At 31.9% G+C, this 11,315-nt stretch overlaps 1 protein-coding gene across 1 annotated transcript; it reads left to right on the top strand.

Moving 5' to 3' along the window:
- The first annotated feature begins 955 nt into the window (after positions 1 to 955).
- On the top strand, positions 956 to 10,609 carry SMU1 (transducin family protein / WD-40 repeat family protein). Its single transcript, XM_020349096.3, has 16 exons — positions 956 to 1,136; positions 1,374 to 1,584; positions 2,604 to 2,756; positions 3,271 to 3,319; positions 3,509 to 3,592; positions 4,223 to 4,326; positions 4,942 to 5,028; positions 5,097 to 5,150; positions 5,700 to 5,795; positions 7,175 to 7,302; positions 8,446 to 8,572; positions 8,653 to 8,712; positions 8,820 to 8,927; positions 9,524 to 9,624; positions 9,905 to 9,956; positions 10,273 to 10,609. The coding sequence occupies exons 1-16, from the start codon at positions 1,108 to 1,110 to the stop codon at positions 10,369 to 10,371; spliced, it is 1,542 nt and encodes a 513-aa protein (XP_020204685.1). The 5' UTR covers positions 956 to 1,107; the 3' UTR covers positions 10,372 to 10,609.
- The last annotated feature ends 706 nt before the right edge of the window (positions 10,610 to 11,315 follow it).

Genomic DNA, 11,315 nt, shown 5'->3' with positions numbered 1-11,315 from the left:
TTGTTTTGTATGTCTCCATTGTTAGTTTGATATGCTCTTTGTGGTCCTGCATGTGGTCCTTCACCATAACAGGACATTCATCTGTATATATTGCCGTTAACATGTAAATTCAAATCCCTCTCCCCAACTGTAATATAAAAGAAAATCATTAGTGATTTTAAGTTTTATAAGAGCTATGTGTACTATCGAAATTCGAGATCCATTAAAATAATTACAACCAAATCTAATGAACATTCAATAATAAAATTTAAATGTATGAGGGTCAATTTGAGTACTAAAATGTCCAATTTACATAAAGTCAAGTCAGCATATTAGAAGTGTTTATATGAGAGTAAATGATTATAATTTATCTAATTGGTTGTTAGCAAAAGTGATTTTATGTTTGCTATTCTTAATCAATAATCAAGGTTGGATCTTCAATTTGAGTATAAAATAATCGGAAAATACTATTTTATCTTATAAAGACTAATTCAGTTAGAAAGAATTATACTTTTTTAGAAATTGTTTGGTAAATTATTTTTAGAAAAGGGTTATGATTTTATTTAAAATTATCATATATTAACTTATAATAACATAAGAATTTAAAAAATCAATTTAAGACATAAAAGTTATAATAATAATTTTTATGAGTAGTCAAATTAAACCTTACCATCTTAATGAGTGAATAATTATTTTAATAGATAAAAAACCTGATTTAAAATTTCATTGAAGACAAAAATAAATTATGTTTGAATAGAGGATTTTATAATTATGGACAAATTCATTATAGTAATGCTTTCTTTTCGGTTTGCGGTACAAAGAAAACCATCAAGAAACTAGGCCCAGCCCAAATTAAGTAAGGCCTGTGGAGCATTAGAACAAAGCCCAAAAAGAGAAAGACCACCAAACGAAACCCTATAAAAACCCTAACCATGTGGGTCATCGGGTTAGACCCGACCCTGATGAATCTGAAATTGGATTGGAGCATAGTGGGTTCGGTTCCATTAAGTGTAGCAGGTTGTTACTGTGTTTTTGGCCTAAGAAGAAGAACGTTGGAAGTGATAACACTGGGTTTCGTTGAATCTGCACTAAAACCCTACGCACACATTTCCATTAGATATCGCATCAATGTCTACGCTCGAAATTGAAGCTCGAGAGTAAGTTTCCTTCACTAATATCTATGACCTTGTTTGTATTTACTTTCGAATAAGTTAAATATTTAATTAGCGAATTCTTGAAATCGGGAAATTTAATTGTCTTCGTTTACTAAATCACTTGTTTCAATTTTGTTCACGTCTAGTTGTACCTCATTTGATGTTTCTCTGGCTCAATAGATTTATTTTATTTCAATTTTTGTGTATTATAAATTGTCAATTTTTGTTTGCCTTTCGCAGTGTCATCAAAATTGTGCTCCAGTTTTGCAAAGAAAATTCCTTGCACCAGACTTTTCAGACGCTGCAGAATGAATGCCAGGTTTCTCTGAACACTGTTGACAGCATTGAAACCTTTGTTGCTGATATTAATAGTGGAAGATGGGATGCTATATTGCCTCAAGTTTCTCAACTCAAGCTTCCCAGGAATAAATTGGAGGATTTGTATGAGCAGGTATTTTGTGTTGCGTGTGACTCACTTTGGTTTATGGCATGTAACTGTTTAGTGTACATTCACTTTATCACAGACTTCAATGCTTGCTATGAACTTTTTAACGTCTCTAAAACCTTATCATTTATATAAACAGTTTTAATTGGGATTTAAGGATGGGTGGAGTTGTTGAGACTTGAGATTAATAGAATGGGTTGAAATGTTGAAATAGAGGTTGGTGAGGGTCAACAATAACATAGGGATGCAATTGACATAGGAAGTGCTGAATGTTGTTTCTAATCAATCTGCCTAGCTGAGTTTTGTTGTTAATCAATCTGCGTAACCTAACTATGTTGGTGGTCAGCATTAGCAACTAGCAAGTAGTGGCCATCGATCAGGTGTCCTTTTAGATGTTGATCCTCATTTTCTTCACATTTGTTTTGTGTAGCTGGTTCACTAACTTTTAAGTGCATAATCATTTTTTCTTTAAATTACGTGCTGTTTAATATTAGGGAGGAGGTTTGGTCGTCTCCCTCAAGACTTGAGAAATTTTTTTCTTTTAAGGAAAGGAAAGAAAACTTTAGAGGAGTTGTAATATTTTGTGTGCCATATAAGTAGTTTAATCATTTTTAACATCCTTTACTTTGGGCACACATCTAGATTCAATTCTTGTCAATGGAATCAGGTAAAATTTTTAACTTACTTTAAGAATGCTAGATAGTTGCCAAATGAGGCTGGTTACTGCAAGAATCAAAATTTCCCCCTCCATTGTGAAAGTGGTGCTAACAAATCAAGCTAAAAGAGTATTGAGCTGAACAAATACTAGGGTATTGGTTTTTTTTTTTTACTGGATATGGCCAATTGGGTGTGTGTGTGTGATAATCAGGAACTATCATTCTGCAGTATTTAAACTGTGTTCTATTTGTAAACTTTTGCCTTGTACTCTATGTCACTTGATCTTATAGCACTCTAATCTAACACTGTTGTCTGTTTCAGTCAAATCAGTGATGTTTCAAATAAATTTGTATTTGACATGGTTGCAGATTGTATTAGAGATGATTGAACTTCGAGAACTGGATACTGCACGTGCAATTTTAAGGCAAACCCAAGTGATGGGTGTAATGAAACAAGAACAGCCTGAAAGATATTTGCGTCTTGAACATCTCCTAGTTAGAACTTATTTTGATCCAAATGAGGTTAGAAATACATTCTGTGATTATTTTTTTGCAATTTCATGTTTTCTAAATTAAGCAACTTGTTGCTCATTTACCTTTTTGCAATTTTGTTTCTGTACTCTGCTACGATTGTGTCATCATTCAGCTTTAATTCTGATGGATATCTAGCAGAAAATGCAAGTCCAAACAGACTACCAGTTTGGGAGTTTAATTGAGGCACGGGCTTAGAGAGTGCAATGATTGACATAAGGCAGTTATTGTTAGGAGTATGGCAGTTATTATGACAGTAATTTTAAGAATTCATACTTACAATGACTGCCATGAGGCAATTGTTGTTAGCAGTATTACACTTTTTTAGGGTGTTATACAATATACAAGATAGGAAGAAGGGAAACAGATTTCATGTGTTGTATTCCTGAAGTCTTAGGGCAGAAATCTCTTGGAGTTTTATGCTCTGGATAAGCTTTGAATTGATATTTATTGAATCTTGTGTGTTTCTTTACAGAAGGGTTTATGATTTGTGTTCTATGTGCAGGCTTATCAAGACTCAACAAAAGAGAAGCGACGTGCACAAATAGCCCAAGGTTTTTGTCTGTTACTTTTGCAGTAGTTACTATCCAGTTGTGATACTATTTTTTTTTTACTGTAATGAATCTGTTTCTTGATTGAAGATGAAAGTTTTCTTCTTCCATTGCTTGGGATACAGTTCGTTATTGAACTTAGTTATTTTTTGGGTTTTCACTTTAAGAACTTCTCTTTCCTTGCATTTTCAGCTTTGGCAGCAGAGGTTACTGTAGTGCCACCATCCCGATTGATGGCTTTAATTGGTCAGGCTTTGAAGTGGCAGCAGCATCAAGGTAATTGCCTGGTAACATGTCAATGCCACATTAAATTTCTTTTATGGTCAAGTTTTATATGAAAATTAAGATTTATTATCACTGACCATATACTTAGAATTTTTTTTAATGCAATTGTCTGTGTTTCTAAATGCTATTCACTATATTGCATTTCATTTTTTTCTCTTCTTTTGGCTTGGTAGCCAGGACAAAGTCTTGTTCATTTCTGCAACTTATAGATGCTAGGAATGAATTCAATTTTCAAATTTCAGTTATATGGATTCATGATGCATCTTTCATTTCTCTAATAAATTAGTAGAAAAGTAACTTCTTGTTGGAAAGCCATTTTAATTTGTGGTCACCCCTGCCTTCATTATGGCCTCTTTGGGCCGCCTTCATGGCAGCCTCCAACACCTTTTTCCTGGGTGTGAAGGGGGTGTTTAGTCCCACACCACATAGTGATATGACCTAATTGCCTAAGTTCTGCTTAGAAGGCTAGGTTAAATTTGGCATTGTTAAAGATAATAAATTTTCCAATGCTAGAGTCTAGAGATGATAAATGCTTGGTTGCCATGATGCTATTTAATATTTATAGGAAACTTTACGTCTTTATATCTTGATGGAGCTATGCTTTCCTTTGTGCTTTCCCAGGGCTACTTCCTCCAGGAACACAGTTTGATTTGTTTCGTGGAACAGCTGCTATGAAACAAGATGTGGATGACATGTATCCAACAACTCTTTCTCACACTATAAAGGTATGCTTTCTATTTTTTTAAAGGCATTGTTTCAGTTATATTTTTATGGAACATGTGAACAATTCTTAAGGAGACAAAAAAACAAAGTGCAGAACTGTTGGATTGCATGTGGATTTGTGCTGAAAAAAATTTCTGATACTGCACAGATCTGACAGTAAATCTAATGGTACAGAAAGGAGTGAATTTTTGAATGTGTTAAGTGTTTTTTTTATAATTTTTTTATTTATAGTATGATATAATCTTCATTAAATCAAAAATGAATTTCTGCCATCAAATAATTAATGGTTTTTGTTCTACTGTGTAAAGTGTTGTGATAATGACTGGAAAAGTGATATTCCATGTTGATATCCTACTGTGTCACTTGTTTTCAGCTCAACAATCACATTAGTTTGATCTCCTGTGTATGTTACCTTTCGGAGGTTGTCTAATCCTCTAACTTGTTATTTCTTTGTTATACTTTTATACAAAATTTGTTATTACTATTAGTGTTCTTTTGCCACATCGTGTTAAAGGGTGCATTGTGTTATTCATCATTAGTTTCCCTTGTGTCTTATCATTTTGAAGGCTTTCATAATCAGACCCTTTTGTCTCGTGTTTGCTCATGTGCTTGTCTAGTTTGGGACAAAAAGCCATGCAGAATGTGCTTGCTTTTCACCAGATGGGCAGTTTCTTGTATCATGCTCAGTTGATGGGTTTATTGAGGTAAACAAAATTGGAGTTAAAGTTTCATTTTCAGCTGCTTTCTTCCTGATTTTGGGATATATTTCTAGGTGTGGGATTACATAAGTGGAAAGCTGAAGAAAGATCTGCAGTACCAGGCTGATGTGAGTGAGTTTTTATTTGAACAGTTTTACCTGCCAAGAATCAATAAATGTCTCTTATGTGCTGGTTAATGAATTTGGAAATAGATATTTGGCCAATATATGTCCTTGGTAAAATTTACATTTATATTTGCATTTAAAAGAAAAGATATTTCATACTGTCAGATCTTTGTTGTCAGTTTGTCATTTTGGGAGCTATTTCAACTTTGACCGTCAAATTTATTTTTTGGCTGCTACATCAAGTACACATGGTGGTTCTGTAATGGACAAATCTATGAACAGTTTATGCTTTTTACTTGTGCGATTGTATTTTCTTTCATGATGTGATGACGTGTTTTGTCTCTTGCTCACTTTGAGTTTAATAAGTGTATGAACATATCTGCTTGGTTTATGTTGATCTAATAATTTTAATATTATTGATATGAATGTGTTTAATATAGCATGGTAGTTATACATTTAGATAATTTTATCTTTGTCATTTCTGAAAGGAAATTTCCTTTAGTGTATGATAAGTCTTTGCCTTAAACATTTTCTGATTCTATGAACTTGCAGGAAGTGTTCATGATGCATGATGATGCTGTGCTTTGCGTAGACTTTAGCAGAGATTCAGAAATGCTTGCATCTGGGTCTCAGGATGGAAAGATTAAAGTGAGTAATTCTTGTATGCATTTAAGGCTGTTGCCTGTGCAAACCTTCAGAAGAAATTCTTATATTCTTGGTTTTTTAAATTATTTATATTTTCAAGATGTGCACTGTACATAAAACTTCAATACTGCTGTAAAAGAGAACTGAGCTACCAAACAGAATTCAGTTGGTGAATTTTAGATTTTATGCCTATGAAGCATGGGCAATTTGTGTAAATAAAATGTTAATTTTAATTACTGACAATTTACAAAAAAAAAGTTTAAACATTTATAATTTGAGATGATTGAGAGATAATTTTTTTGCTTAGTTGCAAGGGTAGTATGTGAATTACACCCCAAATGGGAGAAGAAAGAGAAAATTGAGTGTAATAGAGAGTAGTGAGAGTGAGAGTCTCACTCTCTTAATTATGTATTCCAATTTATAATTTAGGAGTAGATTATCATGGAACAAAAATTTTACAGCCAAATATTTTATTATATCGCATTTCTGTGTATGGCTGCTACTGGCTCATTATTTGTTTAAATGATGTTACTATGCTTTATTTTTTTTTGGCAACTTTCTCTTAAATGTTTTCTAATGCTTCTGTTGAAACTTGTTTATTGAATGCGTAATGCATTAGTGTACAATATTGAAATACTTGTAGTTGTTTTGTTTTATATTATTGTAATATTTGTAATTTCCTTGTTTTATTTTATCTTATTTTAATATTTGTAATATCCTCTATTGCTTGAGTTGGGAAGTTTATAAAATGAGTGAATATTGTAATATGTTAAAAATTACAGTAATATTTTCGATGAATAGAGACTAATTACTACTACAATTTTAATTGTACTCTAACCGTATTAATGCCATTTGTGTTTATTACTATATATGGTCCTACGCAGAATGTTTTCACTTTTTTGAGAATCTTAAATTGGGAATCTTGGTTTGTCATGTTGGGTAGTTATATATAAAAAAATTCTTAAGAATATAGTTTTTCAGATACAAGTTTTATTTCACTTTTCCACAAAAATATTCCTATGGACCTTTATAAGTCCTGTATGAATATATAAATACTATTGTAACCAAACATAAAAATCTTTAATTTCTGAGAATCTTGTATGAATATTCTCATGAATCTTTATGAGTAACCTAATAAATTTGAGCTATTTTCAGGAGTCATGATTTTCAGGGTTTGTAATTCCCAGGAATCATGATTCCCGAGTAGGAAACAACTTATCTCCTATCAAATGCTCCCTAAAAGTATCTTGTGGTATGTGTTGAATATTTTCTGGTGTCAGTTCTCTTCAATACTGTAGTTGCTGCTGTTGGAATTGTTTATATTTCCACCTCAACTGTTAATATGTGAAACTTAAAACTGTATATATCACATTTCATTTTAGGTCTGGCGTATTAGGACCGGTCAGTGCTTGCGGCGTCTTGAACGTGCTCATTCCCAAGGTGTCACAAGTGTTTCATTCTCTCGTGATGGGAGCCAGTTATTAAGCACTTCATTTGACAGCACAGCAAGGTTTTAATTTTACTTACTTTATGTTGTCTTGTTAACAAGCAGAGCATGAATGGCCAAGTGATTAGAAGTTGGCATTATTATTGGCAGATTGTGGCAAGTCTAAAACCATCATACAAATGTGTGGTTGACATTGTGGCCAATGGTGGAAAGCACGGTGGTTGCCATATATTTTTCTTTAAAATGCTAAAAGATTCTACCAAATAAAATTGTCATGAGCCAACTATTTGGAAAGGTTAAACTGCTAGCTGAAAACACATAAATGGTTTTATATCTAAGAAGCCTCCTCACCCGAGAACCCTTTGGGCTCAAAGTGTATACAATTCAGAATTTTGCTATTTTGAAGATCTGGATACTGAAGGTCAGATTCTAGACATCGTAAAGGTTCTAGTGCCATATTAAGAACCAATTATCCTATTATCCTAAGAGTTTATGTAGTTGTATGAAAGCACATGAATGGTTTTATATCTAACAATAAAAACATATTATCAAGAACAATAAAATTACTAAAATATTATAGGAAATAAAATTCAATAAAAGTATAATGAAATTAAAGGTAAACTATAATGTAATGCTAGTTAAATACATGAACATAACATAATTAAAGTCATGTCATAAGCATCATAACACAAGGTCATTAGAAAATCAAAGTACCAAGTAAAACCAATTTGACCCAAGAAAGACGAAAATAAATTAAAAATCTATAGTGCTTGCTAAGGAATGCTTTTTTCAGGAGATATAATAGTTTAATTTCTTTTCATTTCTAAGCTATGTCATGAAGTTGGAAAATTAGAAGTGATTATTTCTCATTTTCTCTATAATATGTTGAACCAAACATAATCATTTATCCTCCTTTTCCCCAATATAATCATCATTCTCATTGTCATCTAGTGAGACATCCTTTTTCCTGTACTTTCAATTCTTCAAAATCTCTCTCTTTTTTTTTTTCTTCCCAAACAGTGGTTGTAGAGGTTGTGATGGGAGTCATATTAGTGATATCAGAGGGTTTGCAAATTACTTGTTTCTGTGCTGCTCTTTATATACAGCACACCTCAAATCTTTAATGCTTTTTATTCAAAAATGTAAAATGCATTAATAAAATGTTAACAACTCGTGATTGAAAATGTTCCTCTTATTGTGATACAGGATCCATGGCCTCAAATCTGGAAAGATGTTGAAAGAGTTTCGTGGCCATACATCTTACGTGAACGATGCAATTTTTACAAATGATGGGAGTCGCGTTATTACTGCCTCAAGTGACTGTACAGTCAAGGTCAGTTACTAGGCAACATACTTGAAGTGCCTTGTTTATCTGGTGTTCATATGAGATGCATTTTTTCCTCCTTATTGTAGGTCTGGGATGTGAAGACTACAGACTGCATACAAACTTTTAAACCACCTCCTCCTTTAAGGGTGTGTCTTAAAAAATATACTATTATGGGTTTTTGCTATTCAATTTTCTGATGTCATCCCAGCAATTTTGTTCATTTGCCTAATATCTGCTTTCTTTGGACTGTTAGGGAGGTGATGCTTCTGTCAATTCTGTTCACATTTTCCCCAAGAATACTGATCACATTGTTGTTTGTAACAAAACATCATCCATATATATCATGACACTTCAAGGACAGGTATAAATTACTGGAAGTTATTTTGTTTTTACTTCTTCCATTAGTGTCTCTTTTCATGCATGATGAATGGTATTAGTGTTGGATCTTGGAAATTGTAATCTGAAATTTTCTGAAAGTTATTTAAAGCATTAATTTTTTATTTTATTTTTCTGAAAGTTATATTTTAAGATGTTTAATCTTCATGTCTTCCAGAGATGCTTTTAAAATTATTCTGGTAATTATGAGTTTAAAAGTCGAGAAGTTTGAGTACATGTCGTATCTTGTGTTGTTATAGGAGGGACCAAATTCTTTCTTTTGAACTGTATTTTATATGTTTACAGTATACAGTTTGTCTGAGTGTACCTTACATATAAAACCAAAAAGCATGCTGGCAATGAGATTAATGTTGCAAATTATGTCATTCCCAGGGAATTTCATATTCTTATTTGTTCCATATTTTACCAGCATGCGCTACTGTTCAGATAAAAAAAAATGATCGTGACACATACTAGTGATGGTATATTATGTTGGCATCTGGACCTAAATGTTGCATTGAGATAATATGTGGAATGATCATCACTATTTTTTGAACTTGCTTTCCTCTGTCAAATTGGTAGGTTGTAAAGAGCTTCTCATCTGGTAAAAGGGAGGGTGGAGACTTCGTTGCAGCCTGTGTTTCACCTAAAGGAGAATGGATTTACTGTGTTGGTGAAGACAGGTATCCTGATTTATGTATAATATGACACATCTCCTTCATGTAATCTGGTATACCCATTTTAAGTACATTATGGAAAAATGGAAACTACATCATGTATGCTTTATGATTGATATTATCTCATATTCCTTAAGCACAATAATTTAGTCTAAGATTACAGTAACTTCAGTGAGTTCGATGAAGTTTTCCAAATCAGATTTTGTTGAAATAATATTCCTAATCCTCCATTAATCTTTCCAAAAATTGTTATATATTCTTAATGGGACGTGCAAATTGAATGCAGGAATATGTACTGCTTCAGCTATCAATCTGGCAAATTGGAGCATCTAATGAAGGTATTTCTTTGGTATTTGTATTTTCTACCTTTATCTTGTTAAATCTTGGGTTAAAAATGGGGGTTTAGGTAAAATTTGTACATACCAACTAGAACTGGAATCAGCCTCCATTTCACATTTATGCATTGAAACTCATTTCTTCAGATAGTATGTTGTGTTGTGCATTCTCTGTTAATGCCCTCTGCGTTGTGTATCGTTAAATGGGATTTTATATTGTATTCTGTTCCCATGCAATATGCTTCTTTTTCAACTGAGGTTATTATCTTCATATATAAATTTAGTTATGATATAATGAAATTCTGTGTGCTAATGGCAGGTTCATGAGAAGGAAGTTATCGGTGTCACTCATCATCCCCATAGGAATCTTGTTGCCACTTTTAGTGAAGACTGCACAATGAAGTTGTGGAAGCCGTGAATCTTGTGTGCGTTGGGTCTATTTCTATCTTTTTAACATAAACATCTGTGTAATTTGTGCAATGTATATATTCAGGAGTTTAATTTTAATGCATTTTTAGTAATATTATTTTATACTGTTGGCCAATGGATATATTCAGGAGTCTAAATGTAATGATGTTTAAGGTACTGTATTCAAGAAAACTGAATATAAAAGTTAGATAAGAAAATATGCACCGATGATTTTTCTACCAATTCAACCACTACTGCTTTAACTTGCGTCCAGTAGTCAAATCTTTTTAAGTCTTTCCAAACAGCACTAAAAAAATACTTGTTTTTTTTAATCTTTCTAAACACATCATAAATACCTCATCAAGGCTTAGGAATACCGAGATATCTCACAATACCCTTTGAGAGGTGGCCCTATTATTTTTTTTTACAAAAACTAAAACGAAATTACATTCATGTGATGAATACACAAGTTGCAAAACGTCTTATTTGAACTTTTCTTGAACATTGAGAGAATCAATTTAAGAGTTCATTCTTTTAAAACTAGGTTATAAAGACATAACATATGTTTCTCTTTTTACTTTTTCATATATATGTTATGAGGTCAATGAAAAAAAACGCTAATATATGAATTTTGTTTTTTAATCATTTATTAATGATTAATCTTTATTAAAAAAGTTGTGATCCACAATTTTGTTTTGACATATATCAACCATGAAGTTAGTTTAATATTGTTTTTCGATATTACTGTTTTTTTTTTAATTTTATTTGAATTTAAAAATATATGTATAATTGATTTATTTATACTATATTTCTTGTTACTTTATAAATATTTTAGTAAAATTGACCTAACAAATTATTATTATTATTATATTTTTATTGAATAATTATGATATTAGAAAAAATAAAATTAGAAATATAAATTATTATCACTTATTAGTGTACATGTTAAGATAT

Source organism: Cajanus cajan, chromosome 2 (genome assembly GCF_000230855.2).
Source record: "Cajanus cajan strain Asha chromosome 2, NIPB_CcT2T_4, whole genome shotgun sequence".
Lineage (NCBI taxonomy): Eukaryota > Viridiplantae > Streptophyta > Magnoliopsida > Fabales > Fabaceae > Cajanus > Cajanus cajan.
Note: the sequence above shows the minus strand (reverse complement) of the source record. Positions and strands in the feature narration are given on the sequence as shown.